This window comes from Athene cunicularia (assembly GCF_003259725.1).
Source record: "Athene cunicularia isolate RWA chromosome 1 unlocalized genomic scaffold, athCun1 chr1_part2, whole genome shotgun sequence".
Classification (NCBI taxonomy): domain Eukaryota; kingdom Metazoa; phylum Chordata; class Aves; order Strigiformes; family Strigidae; genus Athene; species Athene cunicularia.
Window position 1 is genome coordinate 52989712 of NW_020799092.1, and position 22789 is coordinate 53012500.

Sequence of the window (22789 nt, forward strand, 5' to 3'; positions counted from 1 at the left end):
CATACTACTAGTTATTTTCCATGCATGCTAGTAGGTATTTTCCTTTAGTTCTGATTAGTTTCCATACATACTCCTAGTTAACTACAGAGAACAGTTTATTAATTCAATAAAGACCAGCAGCAATATGAAGGGACAATTTCTGAGAATATTTTAAAGAATTTGAGTAATATTTTTGCAATTAAATCTTCATATGGCCCTTCTTAGTTGACATATTTTCTTACAATGATCATATACATACACGGAGAGAAACAACTTCAGGCTTTTCAATACATACAACTACTCCTCATTTACCTGTAAATGATATATCACTGTACTTAATATTTGTACAAATAACTAACAACTATTTCTCCTCTGTTGTAAACAAACCTAAAATTGTTGTACAGAGGAGGAAACATTCTTATTCCTAGTTTCATTTCAGAAAATCCTGATACTAACTCATACTGATTCTGCCCTAATTTCAATTTATTTTACTCATTTTAAATGACCAGAACCATATACAGCGTTTTATGAGAGTTCTTACCTGTAGCTGATAAATTAATCTAATGGGTTTTGGCATATGCTGGGTTCATATGTGCTGTTTCACACAGATTCTAGTGCCAGTGGTCCTCCTATGAATAAGCAAGCATACCATGCCTTTCTCCTTTCTTCTGATATTCCCCTTGATGTCTTCCAGCTTTGAAGCAGAAATTACTACTAGATCCTGAAAGTGTAATTTGTCATTTCACACTATTGAAATGTCACACTATTGATATATCTATCTTTCTGTACTTATTCAAGGTGGTTTTCTGCTGGAAGAGAACCATGCCTTTGTCTGAAAGCAGAAAGGCTGAAGTCAGACTTAAAAATAAATGTCTTACAATAAAAAATCAGGTTGCTTTGACTTAACATTATCATTATTACAAAATTATGCCTAATCCATGTTTGGAAGGACAAACTAGAAGGACAATTTGAAATGGTTCATCTATCCCACTTCAACAGCAGTGATGAACAAAACTGTTCAATCATTCCCTAATCACCACTAATAGGATCTTTTCAGTATCTTAATTCAAACTTAACTTTTGTTCAGTTTGAAAAGCCATTTTCCCATAGCAAGATGCATTTCATTTCACAATTACATCTCTAACATTCTTATCATAATGTGTGACGTAGTGTTCCTACATGTCCTTACATATGCACCTACAGCAGATATGTCTATCAATAGTCTTTGAATCATGAGTAGAATTCACAACAAAATTCAGGAGAAATTATTCTTGTCAAGGAAAATCTAGTGCAAGCTTTGAGTAGAGTGGTCACAATCTGGCTGATTGACATGAATACTTGAACAGTATTGGTCAAAATTCTCTGGGAGATCAGAAGATTGATTTTAAAACACTGCTGTCAGATTTGGCATCCAAAATGCAGAAAGGTGATGTGAAAGGATGATAGATGCTGGAGAGCTAAGAAAGAAATACAAAATCAAGATATGGCTCTATCTAAATAGTTTCATAATCAAAATAATCCCATTCAGTGACATTTGGCTAATGAGCTAAATCATCTAACATTAAGGGACTGAGTGAATTTTTCACTTTAAACAATATACAAAAAATTATTTAAAAATAACAGGTTAAAAGGGATGCTCTACTAGACTACAAGTGTTGATATTTATTTATCTTGTATTTATCCTCCTTCTTCTGGTCTTACTTTAAAAAGCAAATCATAAAAAGAAAGATCAGCATTTTAATGTATTCATTTCTTGAGAAATAAGAAATGAACCATGATAAACCTATAGTGTGGATTAGAGCTGCCGAATGGGTCATAAAAGCACAAAAAGCAATAATTTCAGGTCTAAAAATAACATTAGTTTTGCAAATCATATAAAAATCTTAACATTTAATGTTATTAATGAGATGCTCAGCTGAGCAAAAACTGTAATTAAAACTAAATACAAACCAAAATACTTTCTGCAATCACAAATGACAGTCTCTCTATGAGCTGGTAATTTATGAGTATGCATAAATCACTCCAACTGACATAAATCACAGCAGAAAACAGAACTTTTATTTCCTAATCTTTACAATAATGTTCTGTTTTACGCTTTGTCAGGTTTTGCATCCTGAAATTGTGTTTTCATCAATCCATTTCTCTACACTGCCTCAAGCAAGATTAAAAAATTATCCATTTTTGTTGAACTATATATTGTGAACCTGGTTCCCCAGGTGGCTCAGAATGAAAGTAATCACCAATATATTCACAATTATAAAGTTAAAACCATTCAGCCTAATTTGGTAGGAAAATTCATGACATAGAAAATACTATCTCATCTACTACTGGCACCTTAATTTTCTATTTTTTTTTTTAGTAAGGAATTTCTGGTTAGTATAATAACAAGCAATAATTTTTTTCCCTGCATGGATCTCAAACCACATTCCATGTAATATGTTATAAGCATACATCAAGTATTGGCTGGGATTGTAGCAGGATGTTCCTGATATAACTGCATTCATTAAGCCCTTTTATATATTTAGATTATTATAGTTGATAATCAATGCAGTGCACAGAAATGATAAATTATTTTTAACTATTACAGGGGCATTTACCTTGATGTGACCATTTCACGAAACAAGTCATAAACATACCAAAATTAAACAGGTGAATTCACTAAACATTAGGAGTCTGCCATTAAAGGCTGACAGTTTAAACTATTATAGGTCTGTCAAGACTAAATCTTTCTTATTAAAAAAATATAGAAAATAAACAGTAACTCGTAAAATTATAATGTTTATTATTATGCTAATTTTATTACAGTTTATCATTCCCATGATAAATCAAAAAAAGATAAATTAATACATTCCCAAGGAAAACATGATGTTCTAAGTACAGCCACTATCTTTCTCTATTACAACTACCCAAAGACACCTATTTCTATGTTTTAGTCGTGTTTAATATTTACAGTTTAAGACTCACAAAGAAAAAAAAAAAAAAAAGAATCACAAAATGCAGTTTTTGCCAATAGCTCTGATAGATTTTGGCTAGGCTTTTTTACTAGTCAAACTACCCCAGAATCGGTATGGTAGCTTTCTAGAAAATCAAGCCAGAACTGGTCTCACTCATCTTTAGTTCTGGCCATCTGCTTGAAGCATCTGGTAACCGGGTACATGCACCCACATCCAGAACGTGACTGCTCTCTTGCCAACTATGTGCCTAGGTAAGTGCCAATATGTACGTCTCCACTACTAACATGACAACTGTCAAAAAGAAGTTGAGCATGTACGAATAAATCTAAAACTAACACATTATTTTCCCAAGTTACAGCAATAATTTTTTTGACATAATTGCTTGATAATGACAATGATGTATGTCACTTACACAGTGAAACCTTTCCAAGGCTAAGAACTATAACAAGAATACCAGAGATCTAAATGCTTTGAAAAGTTATTTTTAACATATAATCCTTGTTATTTTCTCTAACAACTAGAAAATATCTGTGCAGTCAATATTTAGGAAAAAATCCAAACAATCATACTAGCAATGAGTCAATTTTTTAGATAAAAACATCAGAATTATACATTCAATATCTGATTTAAGAAGAAATAAAATAAGAAATCCATTCAGATTCTTTTCAAAGTTTCTTTTACAATTAATCCAAGTATATAAAATTATTAGATGTAGTCACACATTAAATATTGCAAGATGATTTGGAATGTCATATTAGAAATTAGAACATAAATGACAGAACACAAATGGTAAAGAAATGTGTGACTTCCATTGAAATTCGACCTCTTGTCACATAAATATAATTTTCTAACATCTCTGCTCACTCAAAAAAAACAGCTAACAATTATTTTGAACACTTCATATTAGGAGAAGTAACAACATAAGTTGACTGCAATTACTGAAATTATTAACTCCTTTCCCAAGTATCATCAAACAAGCTTTTCATCTTCTTTTGCTATGACATTTCTGAAAAAGTCAGATGTGTTCAATGGCTAGGGAGTGTGAGATTAAAGTTAAAAGCACATGAGTGAAAGAGATTTACAGACAGAAAATATAAAATCAAAGCCTGGAAAAGTAATCCAGGATCATGATAGTAAACTACTAGACTACGGTTAGAGGAAAAGAATAAACCTGAGGATGGATATTTGGAGACTGTCATAGTGACTTCTTTTATTTCTTTCCCTGTCTGAATCGTCAATTGTCCTCTTCTTGTATTTAAATTTTAAGCTCCATGGAGTAAACCTAACAGTTTTGGTTTGCAGTGTTAGCACACCAGATGGCATGGTCCTTATCCACCACTATGACTCCAATGCACAATGCTGCTGCATCCACTAAATTAATAATAGTAATAAAATTATATACTATTTCTATTAAGTGCTGTGATCATGATTGACAAACACCTCACTTCACATGCAGGTGGTCCCACAGTTATGTGACATTCTATGCTCAGTCATGGTAATCAAGTTTAACATAGGTTAACAAGTGCTATATTTTTATATATTTTTTTTTATTTATATATCTGTATATATCTTTATTTAATTTACCATTACATGGTAATCCAGTTTATCACAGGAAACAAGTGCTATTTCTTTTCCATCCTTCCATTTTTAAAAGAAGGTCTTACCAATTTAAATCCATTGAAAAGTTATTCTAAAATATCATATGTAATAAATTATCACATATATTTAAATATTCCTTTGGCTTCCATTTTATTTTTTTGTTTTCATCACGTCTATTTTAAATACTGTATTTTCAAAGCTTTATGATTTATTATACTGCAATGTTTTCTAAAATGTTATTTTTGATTGATACAAGAAATAGAACTACAGTAAGTTCTTAATGAATTGTACTTGGTGATAATTCCTTTGATATCTGTTAAATTGCATTAAGATACAGTAAACAAGAGCACAAGGATAATAGAGCAGACTCAATCAGTGAAAGAGAAAGGGTAAATCACATGTAAATCTAGCTGATCGTAATATTTTTCTGAATCTATCTTTATTTGTAGATTAAAGTAACCTCAAAGCACATGATGTCCATGTATATAAAGAACTTCTAATGATGTATAAAACCTTGTCATTCTTATCTTGTAATGGCCTAAGGTGTGAGAATTTGTCCTGTTTTACAGTCATAAGTAAACTTTTTAAGATTGTGGCTTTCCCTCAGGCAAATTTATTCCAAGTAAGGAAAAAAATGAAAAGGAGGAGTAACAAGTTCACAAAATAAATATAAACATATATGCTGAAATAATTATTCAGACACTGCAGATTGCTTCCAGGGTTAAATACAAGTACCTTTGGCCATTTCCTTTACATCTTGTGTTATTCAGACTGAAGTTCAAAAAAATCAATCATTAGAAAAAAATTAAAGTAAATTTCCAAAACTAGTCAGTGTCCCAACAGGAAGATGTCAAGTTTTTCAACATGTCCAGATATTTCAGATACCCACTTTTGAGTTTTTCAACCTCAAACTCTAAAAATCCAGCTGTCATCTGATACTGTCAGCTGCCCAAGTTAACACCACAGAACTGAGATTATCAGAAACACATTAATTTCCAGAAATCCTCATTCATGTTTTAATGGGAGACTACATGTCAGTGATATGTAAGAATATAAAACATTAAGAGCATATTACAATGAACTGTTAATTTGCCTTTGTAAAGAGAAACAGGATTCTTCATTAAATCCTTTGCTCCAGAGAGTGGAATGAAAGCAAGACTACATATGCTATAAGAAATTCTTTACAGTTTTTACAAAGCCCATATAATTTCGAGCGACCGTATCAGACCAGCTAGTAAAGCTTACTTCTAGAAATATTTTATTTCAAGACTGATTCTGTTATGAAAATCTATTGTATTATCTTTTTGTGCTTTAACCTAAACTTGTACTCCTGCCTCAGTCATAAACTTTCAGGATATATTCCAAGAAAAACATCCCACTTACATTTTTATAGAGGGAAAATAAATGAATTATTGAAATATGTCAAATAAGTTGTTACATCTTGTTATCAATCATGCCGTGATAAAAAATTTCCGAAGGAAACAATTTTTTTTTTTGATCATAGAACAAATAAGGAAAAAATGCCTTATAAAACTATCAGAAAGATACTAAATGTTCAACCTTAAGTCTGTATATTTCCATAATACTTTAAAACAACCCAAAAAAATCCTAGAGTGCTGTTACTACAATCAAGTGAGGTATGAAATGTCTCATGCCCAATTTTTGGTTAGTGACATTTCCAGATTTCTGTCCATAGAACTACTCAAAGTGGTTATAATGACAAGAATTGAGAAGTGGCTCTTTCAGTTGATGTGTTTGAAAGGTAGCTTTGTATGAACAGCTGTGTTTTCAAAATGCTTGCCACCACTAAATTGGTCCTTGTGAAGTGAACTGTTCGCCTTATTGCCAGCAGGGCACATTGCAGTGTAGCTGCTGCATTTTTCGTTTTTATCACTGTCTCTCTAACTGCTGAAGTGGAAAAGAAAGATTGCCAAAACCTGACGTGTTCCTTTTCCTTTCTGCCCACTCTGACTTGGTTCTTAGCTGTCTGTTGCTCCAGTGATGAGAAACGTTGCTCAGTTTATTCATTCACTGAATGTCTTTTCCAGCTCAAATAATGGTGATACCCTCTTGTAAACCAAGGCTCCAGCTGTCAGTAGCAGTAAATGAAACAAACCTAATTAAGATATACCAGTCATTGTCTACACAAGAGATAATTAGGCTGCAAAAAGTCACACACATCAGGGTGCATTTTTCTAAAACCAAGAGATAATACCATAAAAGCAAGAGGCGCACCATATTTAGTAAGACAGTAAATATACATTGCAACAGGGATTGACTTCCAGAAGAAATTAAATAATCTGTCCACAAAGATTCAGTTTTAGGACATAAGTTCTAGTACAGAAAAACAATAATAAAAATAGTTACTATCATTACTAATAAGAAATACTTTTTAGATGCGGACTCTATTTAGACATTGTAATTGCAGACATTGGGAAGCAGACCATACCATTTTATCTGGATGAGGAAATACATGTACAGCCAGAGTGCACACAAAGATTTATAAATGCAGCTGGGTAAAGAATTACATCAAAGACTCAAAACTACGATGCATAGCTCCTGCTGCTCCTTGTCTGAAAATGCTTATCCCACAGCTCATCTTACTGGTGATAATTAGCTGCTGAGCCTCATCTCTACAAGCTTTTCTTTTGTGCACCTTAGTAGGTACAAGTTTTAAGAATCACTTGAGAGGTCACCAAAATCCACTAACAAATGAGCTATACTAAAAATAGTATTTTTGCACAACAGATAATGCTGACATAATTACATTTTGTTAATAACTTTTTTTAAGAAAATATCTACTTTTGTACAGAAATGTGTACATAAATCTCGATACATTAAATACTACTCAAAGCAAAAGGAAAAATAACCTTCAGGTTCTCTTTGTCTTTCTTATTAGGACCTTTAAAACTGGACATTTGAAATGCAAAACTTCATATAAAAAAAACAGATGTTACAAAGCACTACAATTTAAAGCACTGGAAATCATAAATAAAAATTCTGAAAATCACTTTTAGTAAGAGTATTTAAATTTAATCTTTATTTAGTGTTATCAGTACATATTTACTATCATCAGTATGTTAATGAAGAAAGGAAATCAATGTATTCCCAAAGTTCAAATTATCACAAAGATAAATGCTCATTTTCCCATAAAAATATTTATCTCTGTGATGCTACATTCTTTGAGGAAATTGAACTTCAATTGCAGGTTATATTTTTAAGTGCAAGATATAAATTTCCATGAGGTTGATTTTATTACTGCAGCTCACTTCTCAGCTCAGAATTGTTTGTACACATCTCAAGGTTCAAAATGAATTACTTATACACAGACTCACACACATAATCAATACAACCAGTTGGCATAGGCAAAGTCATACTGCACAACTTGATTCTGGGTTTTGACATCTTCAAGTGGGACCAGAAAATTTAAGATCAGCAATCCATGTTTTCTTACCTTTTTGGTCAACAATGTATATCAGTGACACAATAATACTATTACAAACAAAAAGACCACAAAAAATGTTCTGCCACTCAAATGATTCTATACCATTTTTCCTGTGCATTTCACTACTTCAGTTCTTTGTCTACTATGTCATATGATGTGCACTACAGTCACATGACTTGTTTTAGGTAGTCCTGAAAGGAGCAGGGAGTTGGACTCAATGTTTCTTATGGGTTCCTTGAGATATTCTATTTTATGATGGGATGATTCTATGATCTCATAAGCCACCATGGATGTCCATACTACTCCAGAAACATTCTTTGAATGACAGTTAATGCCAAATAATTTTCATGTAAAACAATAATACATAGATATGCCACTACTTAAAGGAAAATCTTTCTGAACTGAAACAATGTCTTTTTGAACGATATTTTACACAAGGCAGAAGCACTTTAACTGGAAAAATAAGGAAGATTTATGCTAGAAAACTATATGAGCATGTGGTTTATTAGCTGGAGCATTCACCAGAAAGAGAAAAGATATCAGTTTAAATGTGATTATTTAATTCCAGAAGAATTTCAACCTGTATCTCTCACCTTTTTTGCTGCCTTTTGCAGAAAGCCCACTCTAATATATATGACATGAAAATGTCCACTGGTGCCCTTGGTTTTGGCTTGAGAATCCCATAGAGGCTTAAGTATAAACTCAGGAGCAGTATAAACTCAAATCCAGGGGTATGTTAGCTCTATGTATGTAGTAGTTTAACGTAGTAGTTTAAATGTAGTAGTTTAACGTGCTTAACCGGTACAGCCTCTCAGGTATCCGGGACACAAATGAAAAGTTCACCTTGGTCCACATCCTATCTTTCACGGTGGCCAATAGCAAATGTCCAGGGAGGAGCAGAAAACCAGGTCAGCTATATAGTTATGCTTCCCCAGAATCCTTTCCCAGTGCCTCTACTGAGCAGAAGTCCCTGAGCATCACAGCAGAATCAAAATGCTGAGATCAGATATCTGCAGTAGAAGTCTGTTGAATCTAAATTAATTTACTATTCAGGTAAGATTTCCAGTGACTTTTCAATTATTAGAACCATACATTCTCTATTTGTCATGCTTACAGATATGTTTTTAGTATAAAATCCAAATAAAATTCCAGAAGTCAATGGGACATGTACTTTAGAAACTGAATCAAGAACATGACCCAAAAAATCCACCCCCTCATACTCTTTTCTCCCTACGTAGTAAATTGCAACTGTGAATTTAGCATAGAAGGATTTCTACTGAGTTCTTTAGTAAATGGGACAGTACTCCGTGTAGGTGCATCACCTTGTCTCCTGGTGACAAAATTAAGAGCAAGTTATAGACATTAATGTAAGCCTTTATTTTTCTGCAAGTCTCAAGTTCACCTCATTTCCCAGAACAAAAAAACAGATTACATTTCTACTATTTCATTCAGTATATCTTTGCATTTCAGAATAAAACTGGGCCATTTGCATGAAAGCATATTATTAATCCTCAAAACAGCAGAATGTTTTCTGTATGTTTATCTCACACATTGTCTGTTCACTTTATTAATATACTTACTGTTAAAAAAGAAAATATTAAATGTCCTTAAATGTACGTAACACAAAGAGCAGCCTCAAAGACATGCCAAATGTACTCCAAACTGACCCAATGCTCATGTCACTCAACATGGTCCAACACCTTTCCTCTGAGCTGATATGGAACACCTATGTGGTCAATATGTCAAATCCTTCTAGGCTTGGACAGAAAACGTAAAATCAAAATTTTGACACTTGACTTTGCAATTCTATCTATACTAGCAACTCTTCAAAAGTTATTTATCAATGTCAGTGAAGCATTGATCTCATCTTACAGTTTGTAAATAATGTCACTGTGAATTTTAACACTAGAGGCAAGGGGAGAAAGGGCATAAATATGTATCATATGACAGTCTTCTGAGACAAAGATCAGTTAAAGTTAGTGTGAAATCTATATTCTGAAGTAAATGAAGCAGTTAATGTGTACTACTTCATGTATGAAAAGACAGAAGCTTTTGAATTATATGGCTTGGAACACAATGTAGAATGAAAGTAGGATTTTTTTTTTTCTCCACAAAACCCAAGTACATACCAAAAATCTGGGGAGGATACGTTTGATGCTTCAAGATGCTAAGGTTTCAGTCTTTAATATAATTTGGAACATGAAAAAATCTGCAACTTCATAGCAAATTCCAGATTCTTGAGAACTACACACCAAAGAAACAATGGCTAGTGTAGATTTTTTTTCCTTCTTATCACTCTAAAGACACTTTTCTGATATTAGTATTCCTTGCAATTGAAGTTATTGAAGCCAAAATAAGTGTGCCAGTAATTAGCCTGAATTTGCCAAGATGACAATCTATTTATTGAGGTACATGTTTCTTTCTAATTATTGCTTTAAAGAAAAAAAAAAAAGTTTTCTTCCCAAACAGCAGCTACAAAAAGAATTAGAAAATAATAAAATCTGCAGATCATCCATTTTTTATATTTCTGCATAAGTATCTCACAGGCTTGCTTAAAAATGTCATCATTAGGAATGTGTATTAATCCAACCATTCCATTTTTATTTGATTACACATAAATTATGTTCTTTATATTTAAAACCTTCATGTTCAAAAGTTAAATATTCATGCTCTGTAGGATTTTGCTCAGTGTTTACATTTTCAAAGCCAATAGAACTCAGTCTGCTTCTAGTAATAACTGAAATTAAAAAAAAAAATAAATAAAGAAGCATAAAATATGTAGAAAAATCTCACTGATATATTTTGCATTATACTTTGTGGATCTTCATCTTTCTGTAGAGCAATGTTCCACTGGATGTATGACAAGCTACAAGTGTAAAGATATATTACTATATTAACTTCGTTTATGCTGTCTGGATACCACTACAATACTCTAGGCACCACAGTCATTTTCTTTTCTTACTTGTAATAATTAACATTAGAGAGCAAAAGATGGCTAAATTAATTTATAACTTTATAGTTTCTTACACTAATTATTTCCTCTTCTTATATTTTAGGTCATCCTGTCATTCCTGCAAACACTAATCATGGGATTTGAAGTTAATACTACAAAATAAATGAATTGCTTAATCTCTTATGACCATCTATACATACTTCATCTTCACAAAGCTTATCAATTTTATGTCATCAAGGACAGAGTGACCTTCATTTCCACAAAATGCCTCTTACTACTGGACAAGTTGGTTACACATTTATCACTTATCCTCAGGAAGAAAGTCCTTCACAATTATCATTTGACAAATTCAAGTGTGTGTTTTATCAATTGACCAGGTCATACTGAATTCCAAAACCGTAACTGTGGAATACTAAAGTGTCAGTTACTTTTCTGAACATTTGAGCTAAGATGAAGGACATGCAACTCAAAATTAATTTTCTACTTGGCCTAGTTACCACTGCACTAGTACAAGCCGTAGGAAAAAAAGCAGACTGCCCAGAGTCATGTACATGTGAGATCAGACCATGGTTCACCCCCAGGTCTGTGTATATGGAGGCTCCAACAGTGGACTGTAATGATTTAGGCCTTTTTAATTTTCCAGCCAGACTGCCTGCTGACACACAAGTTCTACTTCTACAGACTAATAATATTGCAAAAATTGAACATTCAGTAGACCTCCCAGTGAATTTAACTGGTCTAGATTTATCTCAGAACAATTTATCCTCAGTGACCAGTATTAATCTTAGAAAGATACCACAGTTGCTTTCAGTGTACCTTGAAGAAAACAAACTTACAGAACTCCCTGAAGAATGTCTCTCTGGACTCCACAATTTACAAGAGCTTTATATTAATCATAATCTGCTTTCTGTGATTGCACCGGGAGCTTTCATAGGCCTCAATAATCTTCTCAGACTTCATCTCAATTCAAATGGTCTGCAAATGATCAACAGGAAGTGGTTTGAAGCTACTCCTAATCTTGAAATTCTCATGATTGGAGAAAACCCAATAATCAGAATCGAAGATATGAACTTTAAGCCTCTCACCAATCTGCGCAGCCTAGTTTTAGCAGGCATAAATCTCACTGAAATACCAGATAATGCTTTGGTTGGCCTTGACAATTTAGAAAGCATCTCCTTTTATGACAACAGATTTGTCAGAGTGCCCCACATTGCTCTTCAAAAGGCTACAAATCTCAAATTTCTGGATCTAAATAAGAATCCCATTAACAGAATACGACGAGGCGATTTTAGCAATATGCTGCACCTAAAAGAGTTAGGAATTAACAACATGCCTGAACTGATTTCTATAGATAGTCTTGCTGTTGATAATTTGCCAGATTTAAGAAAAATAGAAGCTACCAATAACCCCAGATTATCATACATTCATCCAAATGCATTCTACAGACTTCCTAAACTGGAATCACTCATGCTCAACAGCAACGCACTGAGTGCTCTGTACCGCAGTACGATAGAATCCTTGCCTAACCTCAAAGAAGTTAGTATACACAGCAATCCCATTAGATGCGATTGTGTCATCCGCTGGATTAACATGAACAAAACAAACATTCGCTTCATGGAGCCAGAGTCCCTGTTTTGTGTAGACCCTCCTGAATTCCAAGGCCAGAATGTGCGACAGATACACTTCCGGGAAATGATGGAAATCTGTCTCCCCCTGATAGCTCCTGAAAGTTTTCCATCTACTCTGGATTTAAAAACTGGCAGCCATATTTCCTTACATTGCAGAGCAACAGCAGAACCAGAACCTGAAATCTACTGGATAACACCATCAGGACACAAACTTTTGCCTAATACTATTTCTAATAAATACTACATTCATTCCGAAGGAACATTAGACATAAGTGATGTAACACAAAAAGAAAGTGGCTTATACACATGTATGGCAACAAATTTAGTTGGGGCTGACCTAAAGTCAGTCATGATTAAAGTGGATGGCTCTTTCCCTCAGGACAGCAATGGATCTTTGAATATTAAAATAAAAGATATAAAATCTAATTCTGTTTTGGTTTCATGGAAAGCAAGTTCTAAAATTCTGAAGTCCAGTGTTAGATGGACAGCCTTTTTGAAAGCTGAAAACTCTCGGGCTGCACAGAGTGCTCGAATACCATCTGATATAAAGGTATATAATCTCACACATCTAAATCCATCAACTGAATACAAAATTTGTATAGATATTCCCACTATGTATTCACAGAACAAGAAACAATGTGTCAACGTAACCACAAAAGGACTGGACTTGGCAGTGAAAGGCTATGAAAAGAACAACATAATAGGATTCCTTGCCTGCCTTGGTGCTCTTTTGGGAATCATCTCTGTGATATATTTCTACAGCTGCATCTCACAAGAGATGAACTATGACGTTGGACACAGCTATCTAAAGAATTACCTGAAGAAACAATCCTTTTCACTCAATGAGCTTTATCCTCCTCTGATCAGTCTTTGGGACATGGGCAAAGAAAAAAGCACAGCAATGGAAGTAAAAGCAACTGTAATAGGTGTACCAACCAATATGTCATAAATATGTCAGTATTTCACTTAATTTCTGAAATAAAAAGCACATGACTGCATTTGTGCTGAATAAAAAGGCAACAAGTAAAAGTATTTCTTTTAGGAACTAGACACCTGGACTTTGCTGCTGCTGACAGATGGGAATATATACTGACTCAGAATAAGAGAAGAATTTTAACTAACTGGCTTCTAAGGGTATTCTACCAACCAAATACAATTAACTTTATTTTCTAGAACTTTCATGGGACTTTTAAGTCTGGAATACAGTGCAAATAGCCAAGAACATTTTCTGTATTTTTTTTTAATTATTATATAAAAGTAGTGGAACTGAGCAATACCTCCTCCTGTGCTGTATTACACACACTAGCCACGAGTTTTTGCAGTGAACAGATATACTAGGATTGACAGATGGTATAATGAAATGGACAAATTCTGTAGAGTAGTCACAGTGAGTATGTGAATTTTTTTTATGAGGAAAATACATTTTTGATTAAAATCAAAATAGTTTTTGGCTTGTTTGTTTCTAAAAAATCATTCTGGGAGCTCTTGTCTGACAATAAACAAACTTGTTCTAATGTCTAATAAAATATCTCCTTACATATTCTCCTGTTAAAATGCCAATCTGAGCACATGAGATATTTTTGCTGATTTTAGGCTGTATAACTGCAAGAAGCCACACAATAAATATTTTTATAAAGTACCTATAATAATAACAATATTTTACATGTTGCTTATTGTGGGAGGAAGAAGAGAGAAGGGTGGGAAAGACACATAAGATGGATAGGGAAATAGATTGTTAGCTACTGATAACAGCAAGTTTTGAGCTGCTTCGGCATTTTCCCAGAAGCCTGAAAACTAAATGCAATGTTTAGACTCCAATAATGTAGATCCAATGTTTTGTCTTCAGTAAAAAGGGTAATTCAGTTAATAGCAATGTCTAAACTTTCAGCTGGCCATAAAGGGAACTCAGCTTGAACTGTTTAAATGATATTAAGGTTTTCTTTCTGGACCTGCACACTTCTGTTCAACAGTAACAGCTGATTAGTTTATAAGCTTGCTCAGCTTTCACAATGTAACAAGCAATAAATGACTGACAGAAACATTATTGTAGGAATGAAATGAAACAAAATGAAAAGAACAATGAATATCTGACTGAAGCTAAAGTCCTCACAGGAGTAGGGCTGGGCCCATGAGCAGTAAATGTGCACAACAAGCTGCTGATCAGAATGTTGATCAGTTAGAAACTAAAGCCCATTCTGTTATGATGGGAAAAGTGACCCCTAAGCCCAACAGAGAAAAGACATCTGACCATTAAGATACCTGATAAAAAGACAAAGAAATCAACAGAAAAATGTTTATGTTATTTTGGTTCATATATATGAAACCAAATAGGAAGAATGAAGAAAAAACAGATTATCACTGAATATTGTGCTTAAGGAAGTAAATATTCACAGAATGCATAGGTAGATTGAATTACAAAGTAAAAATAGGAGTAACAAACATTTATTGTAAGCCTTTAGTAGACTTTAACATTTTTAAAATTTTATAATAATATACATTTAATCTTTCTAGACGTGGCTGAAGTACAAATTTCTCTGGAACCACTGACAGAATTTTTGCAGGTAGAAAAAGAATTACTTCTTGTATTTAGACATTAACAGAAGAGTTACTTGTATTTAGACATTAACTTTTACACTTTTTTTTTTTTTTTTTTTATGTTAAAGATGTCCTTTTTTATAGTTAAATCCCACGATTTTTACACTATGTAATTTTCAAAGTTGTTAAAGGCAGAAAGAAGAACCTGATACTAATTTTAAACTACCAAAATTTAGGATATTCATAAAGTCGATGTGTTTAACTGAGGAGGGAAGTTTACAAACCTGATGAATCGCGATCACACATAAAGGTCCGTTGAAACCGAGCAGAGGAATGCTGAGATGGCGTGACAGGCTTCAGCACCGCGGTCAGCTCCCGGGGCGGAGCTGCTCCTGGAGCGGTGGTAGCTCAAACGAGGCCCATCACCAACAGACACTACTTCTCACCGAGCACTTGTAGCTATGTCTTGTATGTTTACCTTTGAAATCAAGCTACACCTAGAACTTTCAACTCTTAGAGCTTAGAAATGAGAATCCTTTTTTTTTTTTTTTTTCAGGCAAAGCCATTTCCGCACAAAGTTATAAACCAGCATGCAAATACAAGTCTAATAGTGAGCACTGATAGGAAGATTTATTTCCCCTCACAGAATAAGTACAGGCTTTATTTACTTTTTTAAAATATCTCATTAAAAGTTTTTTTTTAACAGATAAAATGCATTTTTCTGTAGAATTCTCATACTAATCTTTGGAAAGCTGAAATGTAACTAGATAACTCTCACAAATATTTGAATCATTCTATACTTTATACTGATATCAAATGAAAATATACCCGACATGTTAAGAAATGGATTATCTTGTAATTGTTAAGATGTGTATTATTTCCTTTATATCCCAAAAAAGATAAATATAATTACATTTTCTTAAAGTAGCTTTGCAATCCTCCTCTCACATGAACTTCAATAACTCATTTTATTAATTTATACTTCCGTTTCTCTGAAAGTATCTCTGAAAGAATATGCTAAGCTTTTGTTTTCAGCATAACAACAAGATGCTTCTTCTGTAACTGACCATGATTGAGTAATATTCTTTACTCTTTCAAATATGCCTTCTCTACTACCACTCAAAAGTGAAACTTTAAGAAATACTAGGAAAATGTCCATAAGAACAGGGTCAACAATGTCTCTACAATAGGCTATGAGATCACAGAGTTTTTATTGTTTTAGAGAATAAAACATTTCTGATTTGATAGGGGTGCTTAACTGATGTGGTACAAAGAAGGAATAAAACTGCAATAATAAGAACGGGGACATTCCTTCAAAGAATTCTCACTCTTACCAAAGGATCTGTGGAAAGAAATGCTTGCAGTTTTAGTAAAAGTAGTTGCTTACTAGCATATTCAAGTTAATATCAACATCCATTTATTCATGAACTTATATGTCAACAGCATCATAATTCTTAAGTGTTCTACTGAGGTTTTAAATACCTTTAAATTGAAATGTACATGTTTCTAACAGAAACATTAGTGATATTTTTGATCAAATTCTATTTACTGTAAGAACATGATAAAAGCAAGAAGCATGTTGGAGGTGAGGCTATTTAAACCCACTTAAGTCAGGTTTCAACCTGTATATTATTAATGAATGGCTTGATCCTTTTATTATATACACATTTGCGTGTGAGTGAAGTACTTCTGTTCTATTTGCAACTTTAGCTTGCCTGAAGACCTTTATTTCATTATATCTGTATTGCATTATTTTATCTATTATACAAGAGTAGTATCTTGTAGAACTCATCACAATGCTTTCACTGGCAGTACTATGAACCACCTACTATCCATACAAACATAACATCTTTAATACCTACACAGAAACATGTCCATTATATTAGTCTAAAAAATCTCTAAAAAGTTTCATTATTTCTCGACGACCAAAGACATTCTTCATGTTAAAATCCCCAAAGAAGCTACAAGTGAGCAGTAGGATTCTTGTGTAGCTGCGTGTAAAAATGGATAGCTGTTCCTCCCACAGATATAGTACTCCATAAACCCGAGAGCCCTTAGGAAGTTATAAATCCACCTTTTAGCTATAGAAGCTTAGTCTACATTTATTTAACTTACATGACTTCACAGACATATGCCAAAAAAAGGTCTAACAATAATTATTTCACCAAAGTGGAATGTATTGAAAAAGTATAGGAAGAACTTCCTAATAGTGGTATAGTATACTTTTTAATAATTTCTTCATTTACAGGAAGGGTTTTTTTTCTACACAAGGCATAGGACTAAAAAATTTCTGCCTTTTATTAATTCAGATGTTTACTCTCTTTCATGGAAGTAGGAACTGACAACGAGCAGTATTTAATTTCCTCAGAGAAAAGCATCGTTACACACCTGTGTTTCCTTTTTTTTTTTTTTTTTTTTTTTTTTTTTAATATTTTTCTCTCAGGAATCCAATGCATTAAAAACAGTACTTACTGGTTATTCAAACCAGAAAATAGTAGCTCTGAAATAGATTTTCTTGGCATTTGACAGCAAACCTTCTTCAGAAACATGCTACTAATGAAAGAGAGAAGGCAAATGTGTTTGAAATGTCTGGCTAGGCAATACTCAAAACATAAGACTGAAAAGATTTTTTAATTTTTTTTTTTTAATTCAGTTACCTTAGTTCTTTCTATCAGTAACTAGACCAAAAAGTAGTGTACTATTCATAAAAATATTTACTTCTTGATAAAAAAATGATAAAAATTAATTCCAATATTCCATCAGCTAACACAGCCAAATGCTAACTTACATATGTATATTTAAGTTCTGGTTTAGCCACAATTATGTGAAATTGTAACTCCAAATAGTAGCTAAAAAACTTAGAGAAAAGGTCACACAACAAATGTTGATTCTGTATCCTAAAAGGAAACTTCCATTTCAAAAATTCACTAATAAAATTAATTCTGCTTATGTAACCTTAAGAAGTGACCTCAACATAACTTAAAAAAGAAATGGAGATTCCTCCATCAGTCTTGTGCTGGCAATAATAGAAGAGGCACAGTGATCAAAAATAATCTTATTAAATATTCTTTGCTATCTGAAACCAGAATTGACATTTAAAAAAAAGGTGACTTATAGTCTAGAAAAATTGGTTCATGTACTAGACAGTGCCAGAAGAACTGAAGTTTTAGAGAGAAAAAAACTGAAATGTATCACTCTGTCAGGGCTAAGTAAGACAATTCTTATTGATGAACTGGAGTAAAACCAGAGTGGAGGTGTGGCACTGACAAGACAAGAAACTTTACATAGCAGAAAGTGTACAGTAAGTATGAAGAATTCAGTATGAAAACTACAGAAGACATTGTGAAGGATATAATTGAATGGAACAGAGAAGACAATAGCCATTGAACACAAACCACTAGAGAAAAATCAAGACTAGCAATTCACCTCAAGCTGAAGATGAGAAAATGTGCTTAGAAACAGATTAACAATTACACGCAGGTTTTGTAGAGGTAAACAAGATGACCAGAAAGATATTCAGAGTGAAAAATTAGTGGTGTGTCCTACTGAAGATTATGAGACTTCATCACAATGTAGATTACAGAAAGATATATTGAATAAAATTGTTGGGGAAGCAATAGATACAAGTGATCTTTTCAAAGCATCTTTGGGTCTCATGAGCAACAGTAGAAAGATGTTGGAATAAACTGTTAGATAGGAAAAAAAAAAAAAAAAAAAAAAAAAAATCTGCAATATTGGTTGACCTTCCTAAGCAACTGTTTTGGTAGGTCAGACGTTTGATGTACCAAATGTGCAATTTGATTAGCTTATAATATTGGAAATAATCGGAACCAATCTTCTAAGGAAAAGGATAAACAGATACTCAGGGATAATGCTAAACTACAATAGAAAAAGAAAAGAATTATCAAAACAAGAGAAATATTATCTAAACATTCAGTAAACATAAAACCAGGAAAGTGAGAACAAAAACTAATGTAGAAGTCAAAGTCTGTAAAGATTAAAAAAAAAAGCAACCAAACTTCATTTACCCATATGACAACTCTAGAAGTTGGATACCAAACAAGAGAATTGCAATTACTCATTTATATGGATAAATCCAATTTGATTTATTACTGCAATTTGGCAAGATTCAGAATGATGATTGGAATATTAAAATACACGACCATAACCCATCTAGTGAGAACTGTGCTTGGAAACTGATTCACTTCGGGTTCAATAAAAATTCTGAAGGAGTGGAGTCCTCTTCAATGTTTGTATTATAGGGCAGTGTGAAAATAACATAATGTATCAGATTAATTCTGTCCATGATTAGCTGCACTTCAACATTCTGAGACAAAATGTACAGGCATCAATGTAAATAGCATAAGCATACAGTAGAATCAGTAATGAATACTGAAAACTGACCCTATGGTACATGACTATGGTTATGTTATTTTTCTACTTGTATTAAGTAGTGTTTCATTTCTAAAGCCAGGGTTTTCAAAAAGAGATATAAGGTTAAGTCAATTGGACAACATGTTTAAAAGACTTGTTATTTTGAACACTCAAGAAAAGCTTTAAATACAAAGAGTGTATACCTACCTACTTGACTACAGTGTTCTCAGAGAGATATAAAGCTGCAGTTACACTGAAGTGCCTTCCCATTTTCATTTTTAAAAATTAATTAAATTGATCTTCAAATAAGCCAACTATAAGAGAATGACTGCAAATGATCATAAATATGGACTATTTTTTTTTCAAATAATGGACAAATCACTTCTGTCTTTGGCTGCTTAAGAAATTATGATCAATTCTCACAGCTACCAAACACAAATGAAACAAAACCTATGACTGTTTAATTTCTATTTCTAGGAATTACAACTACAAAATAGGATTTCAGCATTTAATTAATGCCAAGAAAAGAATATCAATTATCTTTTTTTTATAAAAAAGAAAAGTATGTTCACCTACAAAAAGTCTATGCACTTTACAGTTCTTATTTATTATTTGACTAACCATTTAAATAACCTGAAAACTGTGATTATTAATGACATAAACTAGTCTATAACAAGACACATATATCTAGTTTTGTTTTGAAAACCTTTGGTTGCACCCCTCCTGACTTTCAATTGTTGCTCCAAAGGACACATGTCCTCCTATCTCTCATAAGTCATCAACCCTGTAAGGATATCTCTGGTATCCCAGGGCATCAAAAAAGAACTTTAGATGTTTATGTTTAGGAACATAACTATGAAAGAATAATCACATACAGAAATTAATTCCATTATATTCCAAAGAACATTAGCTATTTGATGGGAACTGATATTGATTTAAAATGCTATTTTACAGTTAATGAAGCTCATTGCTATTTAGAAAAAAAGGGGAAGAGGGAGAAGGTTCCAGTGTTCTTGAAACATTAAAATGGCTTTATAAAATTTATTTAGACATCTAGGAAGAAAACTTTGCATTTTCATTTTCCAAATTATTGTGACAGAACTAATCCAAATATTTAAACAGCATGAATTAATAAAAATCCTGAAACGAAATGCTGATAAGCAATGTTGACATTCTTGTAGAACATTTGATATTCATTGAACCAACAGTGTCAGATTTTTTAAAGTTCCATTGGAAAACGTTTAATTCTTTCTAAAGCTCACCTCACAAAGACATTCAAGTACAACGCTCATCCCTCAAAGACATTCAAGACTATAAATCAACAATCTTCAAAGCAAATGAATGTTTTATTACGTCATAATATGTATACTACTTTGTCTGTAGTTTCAGACAAAGCTGAAAACTACAAATGGAAGTCCACTGGCAGCTAAAAAATGCTTTTTAAAAATCTCTCGCTTGTTCTCTTTTTTTTTTTTTTTTTTCTGTCCCTCAGTTTCAATTATTTTTAGACTTTTTGTTTTCCCAAAGTCCTTTTCTTTGCCTTGATGCAAATGTTCTGTTCCTCTCCCTTCCATGATCCCTTGGTGGTCCTTTGCTTATTTCCTACTATTGTTGCCAGACTTTCACATCATTTCCAGCACTGCCAGTAAGGACAGATGTTGTCTGACTTAATAAAAAAATTATCAAGCAAATATCATATTTGGAGGCAAAATATTTGAATAGCAAAATATAAATATTAAAGAAAGACTTGGAATTCTTAAAGAAAACTCTGGTGTAAAACTTATCAGCTAATGAGATGAAGTATCTTTCAAGGAAACAAAGCATAAAAATTTAATGACATTCAGATGACAATAATAACAATAATATGGGAATAAGATCAAGCTGAAAGGGCAAGAAAATTGGGCAGATGGCATATTCCTAATCCTAAAATAGCTGATGTTCTTTTTAACACTACAGTTTAGAAGGGTGGAAAACAACTCCATCTGCCTTACTCTTACGTAGATATTGTTTGTTATTCATGTTGATGACAATTTCATGCTGTGCTCCAAATAGACATAATGCTTTTGGGAATCACAAAGACACATGCTGTATGTATTCAGGTGTGGAGAGCAATTTAGAATAAATGGGGAAAAGAACAAGATATTAAACATCATAATGATTGTATCTTCTTGATCCAAGACATTTACATCCATGTTTCTACAAAATATACCCTTCTAATATGGAAACTTGGGATTTCCCCCACAGGTTGAATATACTGATTCTCTCCTACCCTTTCAAAGAATATAGTCACATAACACCCCATTTACGAACCAGTGTTTCCTTTAATAGAAGTTCTCTACTAAAACAGAGAAAGTAAGGAAAGTATATGGAAAAATACTTCCATAGGAAAATTTCTTAGAAGAATGTTAACAGCCATGGTAAATAATCATATTCTTTCTTCTAAGAATTATCCATTCAAGAGACTACCAAAATCTACAGATTATTGAGTTCCAAGCACTACTCTGATTATAGGAGTGTTCTCATTGTGTGTCCTGGCTAGGGCTCAAGTGTAAAACAGAAGTGTTGAGGACAGCTGTACATACAGGAGATAGTCGTCCACAGCTCAGTGCTAAACTAAGGATCAAGGTAGGCTATAGCTCCTGTCCTAGATATTGCTTTCTGCTTCAAAATCTCCACACAAGACAAAACTATTTTTCAAACCATCATCATGAAATATACAGATTAATTCCTTTTGACAGTCCAATCCATCTTTACTCTTTATCTCCATATGTCATGCAGATTTACACTCTTTCCCAGGACCAATGCAAAGATAGGATCCTTCCATGACATTTGGTGTAACATATCACCCTGACACTTCCTGTCAATACTTGCACAGTGTAGATTTGATCAGACAATATTGTTGCTAGACAGATAGACAGACAGCTCTCAGGTCCAAATAGATGAGAAAGCAAACATGAAGGGTCCCATGTAATAACAAGCTATGCATAGGTGATCCCTTCACTTCAGACTATTGATGCAGATGAAAAAGCAAATAAGGAATTGGACTCCTATGGAACCATGCAATTACTTTGCTCTCCAGCATTTAAGATGACCTGAGAGATAGGTGCCAGAACAGGGGCCAATAGGGCAATAAGACTGTCTTCTATCTATAGAACACAGAAGACAAGGCAGAAATCAAGATGAAAAAATGAACCTATTTATGTTCTTTTTTAAGGAATAAACTCTCTAAACATGGTTTCCAGTGACATCAAAACAGTGAATTACCTTGTTTATCTTTTTAAGCCTAGCAATTACACCATCTGGATCACCAGATCTTGAAGGA

General features: G+C 33.1%; 2 protein-coding genes across 5 annotated transcripts in view; one reads left to right on the top strand and one right to left on the bottom strand.

The window, feature by feature from the left end:
• The window catches only part of LRRN3 (leucine rich repeat neuronal 3), a 35171-nt gene extending 21172 nt beyond the window's left edge, over nt 1-13999 (top strand). Inside the window, exon 2 of the mRNA XM_026868044.1 lies at nt 11034-13999. Within this exon, the coding sequence (XP_026723845.1) occupies nt 11381-13507 (2127 nt within the window). The 5' untranslated portion in view covers nt 11034-11380 and the 3' untranslated portion in view covers nt 13508-13999. The remainder of the gene's footprint in view (nt 1-11033) is intronic.
• IMMP2L (inner mitochondrial membrane peptidase subunit 2) overlaps nt 1-22789 on the bottom strand; it is a 479540-nt gene that overhangs the window by 257831 nt on the left and 198920 nt on the right. The window lies entirely within an intron of this gene.